The sequence below is a fragment of the Oncorhynchus nerka genome, linkage group LG18 (genome assembly GCF_034236695.1).
Source record: "Oncorhynchus nerka isolate Pitt River linkage group LG18, Oner_Uvic_2.0, whole genome shotgun sequence".
NCBI classification, from domain to species: Eukaryota; Metazoa; Chordata; class Actinopteri; order Salmoniformes; family Salmonidae; genus Oncorhynchus; species Oncorhynchus nerka.
In genome coordinates, this window is record NC_088413.1 from 68,093,247 (window position 1) to 68,114,295 (window position 21,049).

General features: G+C 36.6%; 1 protein-coding gene across 1 annotated transcript in view; it reads right to left on the reverse strand.

Moving 5' to 3' along the window:
* Positions 1 to 2,951: 2,951 nt before the first annotated feature.
* The window catches only part of LOC115146511 (protein ELYS), a 74,975-nt gene continuing 56,877 nt past the window's right edge, over positions 2,952 to 21,049 (reverse strand). The window contains exon 36 of the mRNA XM_065004295.1: positions 2,952 to 4,002. Coding sequence (XP_064860367.1) covers positions 3,807 to 4,002 — 196 coding nt within the window. The 3' untranslated portion in view covers positions 2,952 to 3,806. The remainder of the gene's footprint in view (positions 4,003 to 21,049) is intronic.

Sequence of the window (21,049 nt, forward strand, 5' to 3'; positions counted from 1 at the left end):
GTTTTAACTGAGTTGCAGCCGACAGTATTTTTCAGTGACAACACGTTTCTGGCGGCCATCTTCTGTTACACACAAGTGTTCGGAACATGCTCTATAACTGATTAGCACAGGTGTTCGGAGCATGCTCTATAACTGATTAGCACAGGTGTTCGGAGCATGCTCTATAACTGATTAGCACAGGTGTTCGGAGCATGCTCTATAACTGATTAGCACAGGTGTTCGGAGCATGTTCTATAACTGATTAGCACAGGTGTTCGGAGCATGCTCTATAACTGATTAGCACAGGTGTTCGGAGCATGCTCCATAACTGATTAGCACAGATGTTCGGAGCATGCTCTATAACTGATTAGCACAGGTGTTCGGAGCATGCTCCATAACTGATTAGCACAGGTGTTCGGAGCATGCTCTATAACTGATTAGCACAGGTGTTCGGAGCATGCTCCATAACTGATTAGCACAGGTGTTTCTCAATTTATTTCTTAGATTTTTGCATTCTTCATCAAACCATTTGATATTGTTGTTCATTTTCTTCAGTTTTCTATTTGAGATTTTTTAGATTTGATAGGGAAGCTGAGAGGTCAAATATACTGTTAAGATTTTCTACAGCCAAGTTTACACCTTCACTATTACAGTGAAACGTTTTATCCAGGAAGTTGTCTAAAAGGGATTGAATCTGTTGTTGCCTAATTGTTTTTTGGTAGGTTTCCACACTACTTTCCATCTATAGCATTTCTTAATATTACTCAGTTCCTTTGGCTTTGATTCCTCATGATTGAGTGTTGCTCTGTTCAAGTAGACTGTGATTTTGCTGTGGTCTGATAGGGGTGTCAGTGGGCTGACTGTGAACGCACTGAGAGACTCTGGGTTGAGGTCAGTGTTAAAGTAGTCAACAGTACTACTGCCAAGAGATGAGCTATAGGTGTACCTACCGTAGGAGTCCCCTTGAAGCCTGCCATTGACTATGTACATACCCAGCGGGCGACAGAGCTGCAGGAGTTGTGACCCGTTTTTATTGGTTATATTGTCGTAGTTGTGCCTATGCGGGAGGGAATGCTGTCACCTCCAGGCAGGTGTTTATCCCCGTGTGCTGAGGGTGTCAGGTTCTTGTCCGGTTCTGGCATTTAGGTCGCCACAGACTAGTACATGTCCCTGGGCCTGGAAATGATTGATTTTCCCCCTCCAGGATGGAGTAGCTGTCTTCATTAGTATGGAGATTCTAGTGGGGGTATATAGGTAGCACACAGGATGACATTTTTCTGTTTAGATCATTTTCTTTTGAATTTCTAGCCTAAATGTTCCTGTTTTGATTAATTTAATGGAGTGAGTAAGGTGTGCTCTATACCAAATTAGCATACCCCCTGGGTCCCTTCCCTGTTTCACACCTGGTAGTTTGGTGGATGGGACTACCAGCTCTCTGTAACCTAGAGGGCAACCAGTGGGTCTGTCTCCTCTATACCAGGTTTCTTGTAGGATGACAATGTCTGTATTTCCGATTTCTTTGATGAAGTCCATGTTCCTGCTCTTTAGGCCAAAGGTAGATGACCTCAGGCCTTGGATATTCCAGGATGAGATAGTGAAGGCTTTTGTGTTCCATAAAGTGTCCAATGTTGTTGGTCATGTGGTTTGGCCTCAGGCCAGTAAGTGTGAGCAGAGCCTACTGAGCATCTGGTACATGCCATTGACTTGGGCTAGTGTAAGAGTGGGGGTTGGGTCTGTTTGCACACTCACGACCTGGGCGTATATCTGACTGCCATGTTGAGGCCCTCTTTGCGGGGGTAGGGTACATGGGGTGGGCAGGAGGGGCAAAGGTCTGATCTGAGGGGGCCTAAATGGGGTGTGGGCATGGTTGACTTGGGGGAGGTGTAAGTGGCTGTAGGTCTTCTCAGCGTGGGTCCTGGGCGGGGTGTCTATTGATCTGTTGCTCCTGTGCACACAGTCATCATCCATGTTGCTTTCACCAAGCATTTATTTCCAGATAGTGCAGATGGAGAAAACACGTGAAGACCATTCTAGACTATTGAGATGCAGCCGAGGGGAGTAGCTAAGTAACCTGATCACTTTCAATTTGCATCTCCCTGTATGAATTATAGACACACACAACACCTTTTAATCAAAGAAAGTTGGTATTTCAGGAAGGCTACTGACAGGCACAGTCATTTACAGAGGAAGGCTAGTGTTGGGTTCGGAGAATATGAAATATACCTCTTCATGTCACTGATGGAGTGCTGAGGTTTAGAAGTTAACGGTTATAGGAGGAAGGTATATAGTGTGTGCAACAAAGCTTGGAATGTGTTGCGTGCAGGGAAGTGATTACGTGGCAGGAAGCCATGGATTAGTGATGGGGGAGGGGAGGGGGTAGAGGTCACCTTATGGGAGAAATGAAAGTTGATGGACCATATCACTAGTGTCCTGCCAAGCAGTAAAGAATGATGTTTGTACAGATGTGTAGGAGACTCATCCAATGAGGAAGGGTTAAATACCAGCAGTGTGAAAATGTCTTTGTCTAATGCAGCTGTATTGACACTCTGGAAGAATTAAACTTAGTGGTTAGTTGGTTAGTGTTTATAGTGTCCGTTGAGTGTTTTACTCAGAGAATTAGAACCTAACACTAAACACACAAACCTTTATAAAAGTTAGATTACTGATACACACAGTTGACTTTTGTCATATGAGCCAATACTAATACCTCCCTGAACCCTCAGTCCCCATCCGTCTTATACTGCCATTTTGGGCCCACGATTGTCCTATTTCAAATGTCTTATCTAGCTCAATCTGACCCTGACCTTAAATTGGTTAAAAGTCAAAATGGGACAATTCAAATACTCGTGCCCCACTACTAAAATGTACACAATCAAGGTTGCTAGCCAATCAGGATTAAGTGTTAGTACTTGCTTCTTATTGCTTACTGGTAAGAGCAGAACATTGGACAGAGACAAGAACTCCACACAGTCTCAATGAAATACTTCAGCTTTACCGTATTGTCAAAGAGCAGTCATGGAAAATAAGACATTCTACATTCATCGGCATGTTATGCTGGTCAAATAAATGACCTTAAAACAAGCCTCATCAGCCCCAGTGGATTTACTGTGTAGGTTATATACATGTTAGTGATACTGTACAGGAAAAAAAGCCAAAATAATCCAAATAATTGCAAATTAAATCACTCGAAAAACAGCAATTAACTGTTAAATAATTGTCTTAAGGCTGATATTGGCATCGTGATTATGAGCCAAACATTTTCAAAACACTAAAATTTTGCACAGATCATTCACAAGTATTCAACTTTATTCATAACATGGCAAAAGAGACTATTTACATACGCATCAATTTATAGAAATGTAAGAATTCTCCAGAAATAAAAAACACTTTTTTTGGTGTTCAAGTCCCCCAGTCTTCCACCCTGTAAACATAACAATAATTTATAGAAAATTATTTGATCAATATCCAATTAAATTTGCTTAATTCATTTAAAAAAAATGTTCTCCACTGGTTGTCTGTCATAAATACAAAAAAAACAGGCTGTAACCGTTAAAAGAAAATCTGGATAAAATAGTTTCCTCAGAATAAAGTTAGGAGTTCAGTCCACAGATGCATCTCTAGAATGGATTCCTCTGTCTCCTTTTCTTCATCTGTGTTATAGTGTACTGAAAAGCAAATACCCAGCAGGCACCTTACTACTTTCCCCCCATCCTATTTTTCAGGGCAGTTGAAGGAAAGGAGACGAGGAGATTCACCCTATGAGTTCTGACAGTCTGTAAGATTCCAAGTTGATGCTGTAGTTTGTTCAGGGCTAAATTGGCATCCGATCATAGTTTCTTCCTGCGGGTGACTGGTTTGGGGAAGATTGCCTCCAGCACTCGTTTGCGTCGGAGGTTCATCCGGGAGGCTGGGGCATCGTGCTCCTCCACCAGCCTCCTCGTGGTGCGCGGGGTGGGCTTGGCCGGGCTGGGCATAGGAGAGATTAAATCCACCTTGGCTGGGGGAGGGGGCGCTGCATTGCGCCTGGAGGAGAGTAAGAGAGAAAAGGTCATCTTGTGACGTCTGGAACAAACTGAGAGAGTGAGCAGGGCGCAACAAACTTTTTTGACATTTGTGCTTTGGACAAATGGGACAGAATCTCCAGTCACTTGTCACCCCCAAAAATTCTAAAAGGTCTGTAACAGCACTTTACAAAATAAAATGCCGTGCTATAGTTTTTATATGGTAGAGAATCAAACAAAAATGTAGACTACACTGCCCATTGGATTCTTTGCATATTCAAGCCTGTCTAAAAACACTGCCCATTTACAAGACTCTCCTGTAGTATGGTTGGACTCCTGTAGTATGGTTGGACTCCTGTAGTATGGTTGGCCACCCTTGGTAGGCTATAAAATAGTGCAACACTACAACCACATACTTTACATCTTAATTAAATAAATAAAGGATGTCCCATAAAAAATATGTCTACAATTGAAAACAGACTCTGGGACGGTTGTGGGACGACAGATCCAAAATTGCTATAACCACTACACATATGAAAAATGTAAAAGACTAGAGAGAAACCGATCAGACCGTTTAGCTTAAAGTGTTGTATTTTCTTCATATAAGCAGCTCAACAATGAGCACGGCTGTTGATTAAGTATGAATGTTCTAAAATACAATTAGCAGAAAAAACATTTTCAAAAACGCACCGCACAGACTAGTGGCTTCATCTGACATATTAAAATATTTTTTAGACAAGAGGAGAAACCTAAAGATGCATCAACTAGCACGGTTTACTAATGACTAGGATTATCATCAACAAGCACGGTTTACTAATGACTAGGATTATCATCAACAAGCACGGTTTACTAATGACTAGGATTATTATCAACAAGCACAGTTAACTAATGACTAGGATTATTATCAACTAGCACGGTTTACTAATGACTAGGATTATCATCAACTAGCACGGTTTACTAATGACTAGGATTATCATCAACAAGCACGGTTTACTAATGACTAGGATTATTATCAACTAGCACGGTTTACTAATGACTAGGATTATCATCAACTAGCACGGTTTACTAATGACTAGGATTATCATCAACAAGCACGGTTTACTAATGACTAGGATTATCATCAACTAGCACGGTTTACTAATGACTAGGATTATCATCAACTAGCACGGTTTACTAATGACTAGGATTATTATCAACTAGCACGGTTTACTAATATGACTAGGATTATCATCAACTAGCACGGTTTACTAATATGACTAGGATTATCATCAACTAGCACGGTTTACTAATATGACTAGGATTATCATCAACTAGCACGGTTTACTAATATGACTAGGATTATCATCAACTAGCACGGTTTACTAATATGACTAGGATTATCATCAACTAGCACGGTTTACTAATAGGACTAGGATTATCATCAACTAGCACGGTTTACTAATATGACTAGGATTATCATCAACTAGCACGGTTTACTAATATGACTAGGATTATCATCAACTAGCACGGTTTACTAATGACTAGGATTATCATCAACTAGCACGGTTTACTAATATGACTAGGACTATCATCAACTAGCACGGTTTACTAATGACTAGGATTATCATCAACTAGCACGGTTTAATAATGACTAGGACTATCATCAACTAACACGGTTTACTAATGACTAGGATTATCATCAACTAGCACGGTTTACTAATGACTAGGATTATCATCAACTAGCACGGTTTAATAATGACTAGGACTATCATCAACTAACACGGTTTACTAATGACTAGGATTATCATCAACTAGCACGGTTTACTAATATGACTAGGATTATCATCAACTAGCACGGTTTACTAATATGACTAGGATTATCATCAACTAGCACGGTTTACTAATGACTAGGATTATCATCAACTAGCACGGTTTACTAATGACTAGGATTATCATCAACTAGCACGGTTTACTAATATGACTAGGATTATCATCAACTAGCACGGTTTACTAATGACTAGGATTATCATCAACTAGCACGGTTTACTAATATGACTAGGATTATCATCAACTAGCACGGTTTACTAATATGACTAGGATTATCATCAACTAGCACGGTTTACTAATGACTAGGACTATCATCAACTAGCACGGTTTACTAATGACTAGGACTATCATCAACTAGCACGGTTTACTATTGACTAGGATTATCATCAACTAGCACGGTTTACTATTGACTAGGATTATCATCAACTAGCACGGTTTACTAATGACTAGGATTATCATCAACTAGCACGGTTTACTAATGACTAGGATTATCATCAACTAGCACGGTTTACTAATGACTAGGATTATCATCAACTAGCACGGTTTACTAATGACTAGGATTATCATCAACTAACACGGTTTACTAATGACTAGGATTATCATCAACTAGCACGGTTTACTAATATGACTAGGATTATCATCAACTAGCACGGTTTACTAATGACTAGGATTATCATCAACTAGCACGGTTTACTAATGACTAGGATTATCATCAACTAGCACGGTTTACTAATGACTAGGATTATCATCAACTAGCACGGTTTACTAATATCACTAGGATTATCATCAACTAGCACGGTTTACTAATATGACTAGGATTATCATCAACTAGCACGGTTTACTAATATGACTAGGATTATCATCAACTAGCACGGTTTACTAATGACTAGGATTATCATCAACTAGCACGGTTTACTAATAGGACTAGGATTATCATCAACTAGCATGGTTTACTAATGACTAGGATTATCATCAACTAGCACGGTTTACTAATGACTAGGATTATCATCAACTAGCACGGTTTACTAATGACTAGGATTATCAACTAGCACGGTTTACTAATGACTAGGATTATCATCAACTAGCACGGTTTACTAATGACTAGGATTATCATCAACTAGCACGGTTTAATAATGACTAGGACTATCATCAACTAGCACGGTTTAAAATGACTAGGATTATCATCAACTAGCACGGCTTAATAATGACTAGGATTATCATCAACTAGCACGGTTTACTAATGACTAGGATTATCATCAACTAGCACGGTTTACTATTGACTAGCACGGTTTACTAATGACTAGGATTATCATCAACTAGCACGGTTTACTAATGACTAGGATTATCATCAACTAGCACGGTTTACTATTGACTAGGATTATCATCAACTAGCACGGCTTAATAATGACTAGGATTATCATCAACTAGCACGGCTTAATAATGACTAGGATTATCATCAACTAGCACAGTTTAATAATGACTAGGATTATCATCAACTAGCACGGTTTACTAATGACTAGGATTATCATCAACTAGCACGGTTTACTAATGACTAGGATTATCATCAACTAGCACGGTTTACTAATGACTAGGATTATCATCAACTAGCACGGTTTACTAATGACTAGGACTATTATCAACTAGCACGGTTTAATAATGACTAGGATTATCATCAACTAGCACGGTTTACTAATGACTAGGATTATCATCAACTAGCACGGTTTACTAATGACTAGGATTATCATCAACTAGCACGGTTTACTAATGACTAGGATTATCATCAACTAGCACGGTTTACTAATGACTAGGATTATCATCAACTAGCACGGTTTAATAATGACTAGGATTATCATCAACTAGCACGGTTTACTAATGACTAGGATTATCATCAACTAGCACGGTTTACTAATGACTAGGATTATCATCAACTAGCACGGTTTACTAATATGACTAGGATTATCATCAACTAGCACGGTTTACTAATGACTAGGATTATCATCAACTAGCACGGTTTACTAATGACTAGGACTATCATCAACTAGCACGGTTTACTAATGACTAGGATTATCATCAACTAGCAAGGTTTACTAATGACAAGGATTATCATCAACTAGCACGGTTTACTAATATGACTAGGATTATCATCAACTAGCACGGTTTACTAATGACTAGGATTATCATCAACTAGCACGCCTTAATAATGACTAGGATTATCATCAACTAGCACAGTTTAATAATGACTAGGATTATCATCAACTAGCACGGTTTACTAATGACTAGGATTATCATCAACTAGCACGGTTTACTAATGACTAGGATTATCATCAACTAGCACGGTTTAATAATGACTAGGATTATCATCAACTAGCACGGTTTACTAATGACTAGGATTATCATCAACTAGCACGGTTTACTAATGACTAGGATTATCATCAACTAGCACGGTTTACTAATGACTAGGATTATCATCAACTAGCACGGTTTAATAATGACTAGGATTATCATCAACTAGCACGGTTTACTAATGACTAGGATTATCATCAACTAGCACGGTTTACTAATATGACTAGGATTATCATCAACTAGCACGGTTTACTAATGACTAGGATTATCATCAACTAGCACGGTTTACTAATGACTAGGATTATCATCAACTAGCACGGTTTACTAATGACTAGGATTATCATCAACTAGCACGGCTTAATAATGACTAGGATTATCATCAACTAGCACAGTTTAATAATGACTAGGATTATCATCAACTAGCACGGTTTACTAATGACTAGGATTATCATCAACTAGCACGGTTTACTAATGACTAGGATTATCATCAACTAGCACGGTTTAATAATGACTAGGATTATCATCAACTAGCACGGTTTAATAATGACTAGGATTATCATCAACTAGCACGGTTTAATAATGACTAGGATTATCATCAACTAGCACGGTTTACTAATGACTAGGATTATCATCAACTAGCACGGTTTACTAATGACTAGGATTATCATCAACTAGCACGGTTTAATAATGACTAGGATTATCATCAACTAGCACGGTTTACTAATGACTAGGATTATCATCAACTAGCACGGTTTAATAATGACTAGGATTATCATCAACTAGCACGGTTTACTAATATGACTAGGATTATCATCAACTAGCACGGTTTAATAATGACTAGGATTATCATCAACTAGCACGGTTTAATAATGACTAGGATTATCATCAACTAGCACGGTTTAATAATGACTAGGATTATCATCAACTAGCACGGTTTACTAATGACTAGGATTATCATCAACTAGCACGGTTTAATAATGACTAGGATTATCATCAACTAGCACGGTTTACTAATGACTAGGATTATCATCAACTAGCACGGTTTAATAATGACTAGGATTATCATCAACTAGCACGGTTTACTAATGACTAGGATTATCATCAACTAGCACGGTTTACTAATGACTAGGATTATCATCAACTAGCACGGTTTACTAATGACTAGGATTATCATCAACTAGCACGGTTTACTAATGACTAGGATTATCATCAACTAGCACGGTTTACTAATGACTAGGATTATCATCAACTAGCACGGCTTAATAATGACTAGGATTATCATCAACTAGCACAGTTTAATAATGACTAGGATTATCATCAACTAGCACGGTTTACTAATGACTAGGATTATCATCAACTAGCACGGTTTACTAATGACTAGGATTATCATCAACTAGCACGGTTTAATAATGACTAGGATTATCATCAACTAGCACGGTTTACTAATGACTAGGATTATCATCAACTAGCACGGTTTAATAATGACTAGGATTATCATCAACTAGCACGGTTTACTAATGACTAGGATTATCATCAACTAGCACGGTTTACTAATGACTAGGATTATCATCAACTAGCACGGTTTACTAATGACTAGGATTATCATCAACTAGCACGGTTTACTAATGACTAGGATTATCATCAACTAGCACGGTTTAATAATGACTAGGATTATCATCAACTAGCACGGTTTACTAATATGACTAGGATTATCATCAACTAGCACGGTTTACTAATGACTAGGATTATCATCAACTAGCACGGTTTACTAATATGACTAGGATTATCATCAACTAGCACGGTTTACTAATGACTAGGATTATCATCAACTAGCACGGTTTAATAATGACTAGGATTATCATCAACTAGCACGGTTTACTAATATGACTAGGATTATCATCAACTAGCACGGTTTACTAATGACTAGGATTATCATCAACTAGCACGGTTTACTAATGACTAGGATTATCATCAACTAGCACGGTTTACTAATGACTAGGATTATCATCAACTAGCACGGCTTAATAATGACTAGGATTATCATCAACTAGCACAGTTTAATAATGACTAGGATTATCATCAACTAGCACGGTTTACTAATGACTAGGATTATCATCAACTAGCACGGTTTACTAATGACTAGGATTATCATCAACTAGCACGGTTTACTAATGACTAGGATTATCATCAACTAGCACGGTTTACTAATGACTAGGATTATCATCAACTAGCACGGTTTACTAATGACTAGGATTATCATCAACTAGCACGGTTTACTAATGACTAGGATTATCATCAACTAGCACGGTTTACTAATGACTAGGATTATCATCAACTAGCACGGTTTACTAATGACTAGGATTATCATCAACTAGCACGGTTTACTAATGACTAGGATTATCATCAACTAGGATTATCATCAACTAGCACGGTTTAATAATGACTAGGATTATCATCAACTAGCACGGTTTACTAATGACTAGGATTATCATCAACTACTAATATGCACGGTTTACTAATGACTAGGATTATCATCAACTAGCACGGTTTAATAATGACTAGGATTATCATCAACTAGCACGGTTTACTAATGACTAGGATTATCATCAACTAGCACGGTTTAATAATGACTAGGATTATCATCAACTAGCACGGTTTACTAATGACTAGGATTATCATCAACTAGCACGGTTTACTAATGACTAGGATTATCATCAACTAGCACGGTTTAATAATGACTAGGATTATCATCAACTAGCACGGTTTAATAATGACTAGGATTATCATCAACTAGCACGGTTTACTAATGACTAGGATTATCATCAACTAGCACGGTTTAATAATGACTAGGATTATCATCAACTAGCACGGTTTACTAATGACTAGGATTATCATCAACTAGCACGGTTTACTAATGACTAGGATTATCATCAACTAGCACGGTTTAATAATGACTAGGATTATCATCAACTAGCACGGTTTAATAATGACTAGGATTATCATCAACTAGCACGGTTTAATAATGACTAGGATTATCATCAACTAGCACGGTTTAATAATGACTAGGATTATCATCAACTAGCACGGTTTAATAATGACTAGGATTATCATCAACTAGCACGGTTTAATAATGACTAGGATTATCATCAACTAGCACGGTTTACTAATGACTAGGATTATCATCAACTAGCACGGTTTACTAATGACTAGGATTATCATCAACTAGCACGGTTTACTAATGACTAGGATTATCATCAACTAGCACGGTTTACTAATGACTAGGATTATCATCAACTAGCACGGTTTACTAATGACTAGGATTATCATCAACTAGCACGGTTTACTAATGACTAGGATTATCATCAACTAGCACGGTTTACTAATGACTAGGATTATCATCAACTAGCACGGTTTAATAATGACTAGGATTATCATCAACTAGCACGGTTTACTAATGACTAGGATTATCATCAACTAGCACGGTTTAATAATGACTAGGATTATCATCAACTAGCACGGTTTACTAATGACTAGGATTATCATCAACTAGCACGGTTTACTAATGACTAGGATTATCATCAACTAGCACGGTTTAATAATGACTAGGATTATCATCAACTAGCACGGTTTACTAATGACTAGGATTATCATCAACTAGCACGGTTTACTAATGACTAGGATTATCATCAACTAGCACGGTTTACTAATGACTAGGATTATCATCAACTAGCACGGTTTACTAATGACTAGGATTATCATCAACTAGCACGGTTTAATAATGACTAGGATTATCATCAACTAGCACGGTTTACTAATATGACTAGGATTATCATCAACTAGCACGGTTTAATAATGACTAGGATTATCATCAACTAGCACGGTTTACTAATGACTAGGATTATCATCAACTAGCACGGTTTACTAATGACTAGGATTATCATCAACTAGCACGGTTTACTAATGACTAGGATTATCATCAACTAGCACGGTTTACTAATGACTAGGATTATCATCAACTAGCACGGTTTACTAATGACTAGGATTATCATCAACTAGCACGGTTTACTAATGACTAGGATTATCATCAACTAGCACGGTTTAATAATGACTAGGATTATCATCAACTAGCACGGTTTACTAATGACTAGGATTATCATCAACTAGCACGGTTTAATAATGACTAGGATTATCATCAACTAGCACGGTTTACTAATGACTAGGATTATCATCAACTAGCACGGTTTACTAATGACTAGGATTATCATCAACTAGCACGGTTTAATAATGACTAGGATTATCATCAACTAGCACGGTTTACTAATGACTAGGATTATCATCAACTAGCACGGTTTACTAATGACTAGGATTATCATCAACTAGCACGGTTTACTAATGACTAGGATTATCATCAACTAGCACGGTTTACTAATGACTAGGATTATCATCAACTAGCACGGTTTAATAATGACTAGGATTATCATCAACTAGCACGGTTTACTAATATGACTAGGATTATCATCAACTAGCACGGTTTAATAATGACTAGGATTATCATCAACTAGCACGGTTTACTAATGACTAGGATTATCATCAACTAGCACGGTTTAATAATGACTAGGATTATCATCAACTAGCACGGTTTAATAATGACTAGGATTATCATCAACTAGCACGGTTTAATAATGACTAGGATTATCATCAACTAGCACGGTTTAATAATGACTAGGATTATCATCAACTAGCACGGTTTACTAATGACTAGGATTATCATCAACTAGCACGGTTTAATAATGACTAGGATTATCATCAACTAGCACGGTTTAATAATGACTAGGATTATCATCAACTAGCACGGTTTACTAATGACTAGGATTATCATCAACTAGCACGGTTTACTAATGACTAGGATTATCATCAACTAGCACGGTTTACTAATGACTAGGATTATCATCAACTAGCACGGTTTACTAATGACTAGGATTATCATCAACTAGCACGGTTTACTAATGACTAGGATTATCATCAACTAGCACGGTTAATAATGACTAGGATTATCATCAACTAGCACAGTTTAATAATGACTAGGATTATCATCAACTAGCACGGTTTACTAATGACTAGGATTATCATCAACTAGCACGGTTTACTAATGACTAGGATTATCATCAACTAGCACGGTTTAATAATGACTAGGATTATCATCAACTAGCACGGTTTAATAATGACTAGGATTATCATCAACTAGCACGGTTTACTAATGACTAGGATTATCATCAACTAGCACGGTTTACTAATGACTAGGATTATCATCAACTAGCACGGTTTACTAATGACTAGGATTATCATCAACTAGCACGGTTTAATAATGACTAGGATTATCATCAACTAGCACGGTTTAATAATGACTAGGATTATCATCAACTAGCACGGTTTACTAATGACTAGGATTATCATCAACTAGCACGGTTTACTAATGACTAGGATTATCATCAACTAGCACGGTTTAATAATGACTAGGATTATCATCAACTAGCACGGTTTACTAATATGACTAGGATTATCATCAACTAGCACGGTTTAATAATGACTAGGATTATCATCAACTAGCACGGTTTAATAATGACTAGGATTATCATCAACTAGCACGGTTTAATAATGACTAGGATTATCATCAACTAGCACGGTTTACTAATGACTAGGATTATCATCAACTAGCACGGTTTAATAATGACTAGGATTATCATCAACTAGCACGGTTTAATAATGACTAGGATTATCATCAACTAGCACGGTTTAATAATGACTAGGATTATCATCAACTAGCACGGTTTACTAATGACTGACTAGGATTATCATCAACTAGCACGGTTTACTAATATGACTAGGATTATCATCAACTAGCACGGTTTACTAATGACTAGGATTATCATCAACTAGCACGGTTTAATAATGACTAGGATTATCATCAACTAGCACGGTTTACTAATATGACTAGGATTATCATCAACTAGCACGGTTTAATAATGACTAGGATTATCATCAACTAGCACGGTTTACTAATGACTAGGATTATCATCAACTAGCACGGTTTAATAATGACTAGGATTATCATCAACTAGCACGGTTTAATAATGACTAGGATTATCATCAACTAGCACGGTTTAATAATGACTAGGATTATCATCAACTAGCACGGTTTAATAATGACTAGGATTATCATCAACTAGCACGGTTTACTAATGACTAGGATTATCATCAACTAGCACGGTTTAATAATGACTAGGATTATCATCAACTAGCACGGTTTACTAATGACTAGGATTATCATCAACTAGCACGGTTTAATAATGACTAGGATTATCATCAACTAGCACGGTTTACTAATGACTAGGATTATCATCAACTAGCACGGTTTACTAATATGACTAGGATTATCATCAACTAGCACGGTTTACTAATGACTAGGATTATCATCAACTAGCACGGTTTACTAATGACTAGGATTATCATCAACTAGCACGGTTTACTAATGACTAGGATTATCATCAACTAGCACGGCTTAATAATGACTAGGATTATCATCAACTAGCACAGTTTAATAATGACTAGGATTATCATAGCACGGTTTACAACTAGCACGGTTTACTAATGACTAGGATTATCATCAACTAGCACGGTTTACTAATGACTAGGATTATCATCAACTAGCACGGTTTAATAATGACTAGGATTATCATCAACTAGCACGGTTTAATAATGACTAGGATTATCATCAACTAGCACGGTTTAATAATGACTAGGATTATCATCAACTAGCACGGTTTACTAATGACTAGGATTATCATCAACTAGCACGACTAATAATGACTAGGATTATCATCAACTAGCACGGTTTAATAATGACTAGGATTATCATCAACTAGCACGGTTTAATAATGACTAGGATTATCATCAACTAGCACGGTTTACTAATGACTAGGATTATCATCAACTAGCACGGTTTAATAATGACTAGGATTATCATCAACTAGCACGGTTTACTAATATGACTAGGATTATCATCAACTAGCACGGTTTAATAATGACTAGGATTATCATCAACTAGCACGGTTTAATAATGACTAGGATTATCATCAACTAGCACGGTTTAATAATGACTAGGATTATCATCAACTAGCACGGTTTACTAATGACTAGGATTATCATCAACTAGCACGGTTTAATAATGACTAGGATTATCATCAACTAGCACGGTTTAATAATGACTAGGATTATCATCAACTAGCACGGTTTAATAATGACTAGGATTATCATCAACTAGCACGGTTTACTAATGACTAGGATTATCATCAACTAGCACTAGGTTTAATAATGACTAGGATTATCATCAACTAGCACGGTTTACTAATGACTAGGATTATCATCAACTAGCACGGTTTACTAATGACTAGGATTATCATCAACTAGCACGGTTTACTAATGACTAGGATTATCATCAACTAGCACGGTTTACTAATGACTAGGATTATCATCAACTAGCACGGTTTAATAATGACTAGGATTATCATCAACTAGCACGGTTTACTAATGACTAGGATTATCATCAACTAGCACGGTTTAATAATGACTAGGATTATCATCAACTAGCACGGTTTACTAATGACTAGGATTATCATCAACTAGCACGGTTTACTAATGACTAGGATTATCATCAACTAGCACGGTTTAATAATGACTAGGATTATCATCAACTAGCACGGTTTACTAATATGACTAGGATTATCATCAACTAGCACGGTTTACTAATGACTAGGATTATCATCAACTAGCACGGTTTAATAATGACTAGGATTATCATCAACTAGCACGGTTTACTAATGACTAGGATTATCATCAACTAGCACGGTTTAATAATGACTAGGATTATCATCAACTAGCACGGTTTAATAATATGACTAGGATTATCATCAACTAGCACGGTTTACTAATATGACTAGGATTATCATCAACTAGCACGGTTTAATAATGACTAGGATTATCATCAACTAGCACGGTTTAATAATGACTAGGATTATCATCAACTAGCACGGTTTACTAATGACTAGGATTATCATCAACTAGCACGGTTTACTAATGACTAGGATTATCATCAACTAGCACGGTTTAATAATGACTAGGATTATCATCAACTAGCACGGTTTAATAATGACTAGGATTATCATCAACTAGCACGTTTACTAATGACTAGGATTATCATCAACTAGCACGGTTTAATAATGACTAGGATTATCATCAACTAGCACGGTTTACTAATATGACTAGGATTATCATCAACTAGCACGGTTTAATAATGACTAGGATTATCATCAACTAGCACGGTTTAATAATGACTAGGATTATCATCAACTAGCACGGTTTAATAATGACTAGGATTATCATCAACTAGCACGGTTTACTAATGACTAGGATTATCATCAACTAGCACGGTTTAATAATGACTAGGATTATCATCAACTAGCACGGTTTAATAATGACTAGGATTATCATCAACTAGCACGGTTTAATAATGACTAGGATTATCATCAACTAGCACGGTTTACTAATGACTAGGATTATCATCAACTAGCACGGTTTACTAATGACTAGGACTATCATCAACTAGCACGGTTTACTAATGACTAGGATTATCATCAACTAGCACGGTTTACTAATGACTAGGACTATCATCAACTAGCACGGTTTACTAATGACTAGGATTATCATCAACTAGCACGGTTTACTAATGACTAGGATTATCATCAACTAGCACGGTTTACTAATGACTAGGATTATCATCAACTAGCACGGTTTAATAATGACTAGGATTATCATCAACTAGCACGGTTTACTAATGACTAGGATTATCATCAACTAGCACGGTTTAATAATGACTAGGATTATCATCAACTAGCACGGTTTACTAATGACTAGGATTATCATCAACTAGCACGGTTTACTAATGACTAGGATTATCATCAACTAGCACGGTTTAATAATGACTAGGATTATCATCAACTAGCACGGTTTACTAATGACTAGGATTATCATCAACTAGCACGGTTTACTAATGACTAGGATTATCATCAACTAGCACGGTTTACTAATATGACTAGGATTATCATCAACTAGCACGGTTTACTAATGACTAGGATTATCATCAACTAGCACGGTTTAATAATGACTAGGATTATCATCAACTAGCACGGTTTACTAATATGACTAGGATTATCATCAACTAGCACGGTTTAATAATGACTAGGATTATCATCAACTAGCACGGTTTACTAATGACTAGGATTATCATCAACTAGCACGGTTTAATAATGACTAGGATTATCATCAACTAGCACGGTTTAATAATGACTAGGATTATCATCAACTAGCACGGTTTAATAATGACTAGGATTATCATCAACTAGCACGGTTTAATAATGACTAGGATTATCATCAACTAGCACGGTTAACTAATGACTAGGATTATCATCAACTAGCACGGTTTAATAATGACTAGGATTATCATCAACTAGCACGGTTTAATAATGACTAGGATTATCATCAACTAGCACGGTTTACTAATGACTAGGATTATCATCAACTAGCACGGTTTACTAATGACTAGGATTATCATCAACTAGCACGGTTTAATAATGACTAGGATTATCATCAACTAGCACGGTTTACTAATATGACTAGGATTATCATCAACTAGCACGGTTTAATAATGACTAGGATTATCATCAACTAGCACGGTTTAATAATGACTAGGATTATCATCAACTAGCACGGTTTAATAATGACTAGGATTATCATCAACTAGCACGGTTTACTAATGACTAGGATTATCATCAACTAGCACGGTTTAATAATGACTAGGATTATCATCAACTAGCACGGTTTAATAATGACTAGGATTATCATCAACTAGCACGGTTTAATAATGACTAGGATTATCATCAACTAGCACGGTTTACTAATGACTAGGATTATCATCAACTAGCACGGTTTACTAATGACTAGGACTATCATCAACTAGCACGGTTTACTAATGACTAGGATTATCATCAACTAGCACGGTTTACTAATGACTAGGACTATCATCAACTAGCACGGTTTACTAATGACTAGGATTATCATCAACTAGCACGGTTTACTAATGACTAGGATTATCATCAACTAGCACGGTTTACTAATGACTAGGATTATCATCAACTAGCACGGTTTAATAATGACTAGGATTATCATCAACTAGCACGGTTTACTAATGACTAGGATTATCATCAACTAGCACGGTTTAATAATGACTAGGATTATCATCAACTAGCACGGTTTACTAATGACTAGGATTATCATCAACTAGCACGGTTTACTAATGACTAGGATTATCATCAACTAGCACGGTTTACTAATATGACTAGGATTATCATCAACTAGCACGGTTTACTAATGACTAGGATTATCATCAACTAGCACGGTTTACTAATGACTAGGACTATCATCAACTAGCACGGTTTACTAATGACTAGGATTATCATCAACTAGCAAGGTTTACTAATGACAAGGATTATCATCAACTAGCACGGTTTACTAATATGACTAGGATTATCATCAACTAGCACGGTTTACTAATGACTAGGATTATCATCAACTAGCACGCCTTAATAATGACTAGGATTATCATCAACTAGCACAGTTTAATAATGACTAGGATTATCATCAACTAGCACGGTTTACTAATGACTAGGATTATCATCAACTAGCACGGTTTACTAATGACTAGGATTATCATCAACTAGCACGGTTTAATAATGACTAGGATTATCATCAACTAGCACGGTTTACTAATGACTAGGATTATCATCAACTAGCACGGTTTACTAATGACTAGGATTATCATCAACTAGCACGGTTTACTAATGACTAGGATTATCATCAACTAGCACGGTTTAATAATGACTAGGATTATCATCAACTAGCACGGTTTACTAATGACTAGGATTATCATCAACTAGCACGGTTTACTAATATGACTAGGATTATCATCAACTAGCACGGTTTACTAATGACTAGGATTATCATCAACTAGCACGGTTTACTAATGACTAGGATTATCATCAACTAGCACGGTTTACTAATGACTAGGATTATCATCAACTAGCACGGCTTAATAATGACTAGGATTATCATCAACTAGCACAGTTTAATAATGACTAGGATTATCATCAACTAGCACGGTTTACTAATGACTAGGATTATCATCAACTAGCACGGTTTACTAATGACTAGGATTATCATCAACTAGCACGGTTTAATAATGACTAGGATTATCATCAACTAGCACGGTTTAATAATGACTAGGATTATCATCAACTAGCACGGTTTAATAATGACTAGGATTATCATCAACTAGCACGGTTTACTAATGACTAGGATTATCATCAACTAGCACGGTTTACTAATGACTAGGATTATCATCAACTAGCACGGTTTAATAATGACTAGGATTATCATCAACTAGCACGGTTTAATAATGACTAGGATTATCATCAACTAGCACGGTTTACTAATGACTAGGATTATCATCAACTAGCACGGTTTAATAATGACTAGGATTATCATCAACTAGCACGGTTTACTAATATGACTAGGATTATCATCAACTAGCACGGTTTAATAATGACTAGGATTATCATCAACTAGCACGGTTTAATAATGACTAGGATTATCATCAACTAGCACGGTTTAATAATGACTAGGATTATCATCAACTAGCACGGTTTACTAATGACTAGGATTATCATCAACTAGCACGGTTTAATAATGACTAGGATTATCATCAACTAGCACGGTTTAATAATGACTAGGATTATCATCAACTAGCACGGTTTAATAATGACTAGGATTATCATCAACTAGCACGGTTTACTAATGACTAGGATTATCATCAACTAGCACGGTTTACTAATGACTAGGACTATCATCAACTAGCACGGTTTACTAATGACTAGGATTATCATCAACTAGCACGGTTTACTAATGACTAGGACTATCATCAACTAGCACGGTTTACTAATGACTAGGATTATCATCAACTAGCACGGTTTACTAATGACTAGGATTATCATCAACTAGCACGGTTTACTAATGACTAGGATTATCATCAACTAGCACGGTTTAATAATGACTAGGATTATCATCAACTAGCACGGTTTACTAATGACTAGGATTATCATCAACTAGCACGGTTTAATAATGACTAGGATTATCATCAACTAGCACGGTTTACTAATGACTAGGATTATCATCAACTAGCACGGTTTACTAATGACTAGGATTATCATCAACTAGCACGGTTTAATAATGACTAGGATTATCATCAACTAGCACGGTTTACTAATGACTAGGATTATCATCAACTAGCACGGTTTACTAATGACTAGGATTATCATCAACTAGCACGGTTTACTAATATGACTAGGATTATCATCAACTAGCACGGTTTACTAATGACTAGGATTATCATCAACTAGCACGGTTTAATAATGACTAGGATTATCATCAACTAGCACGGTTTACTAATATGACTAGGATTATCATCAACTAGCACGGTTTAATAATGACTAGGATTATCATCAACTAGCACGGTTTAATAATATGACTAGGATTATCATCAACTAGCACGGTTTACTAATATGACTAGGATTATCATCAACTAGCACGGTTTAATAATGACTAGGATTATCATCAACTAGCACGGTTTAATAATGACTAGGATTATCATCAACTAGCACGGTTTACTAATGACTAGGATTATCATCAACTAGCACGGTTTACTAATGACTAGGATTATCATCAACTAGCACGGTTTACTAATGACTAGGATT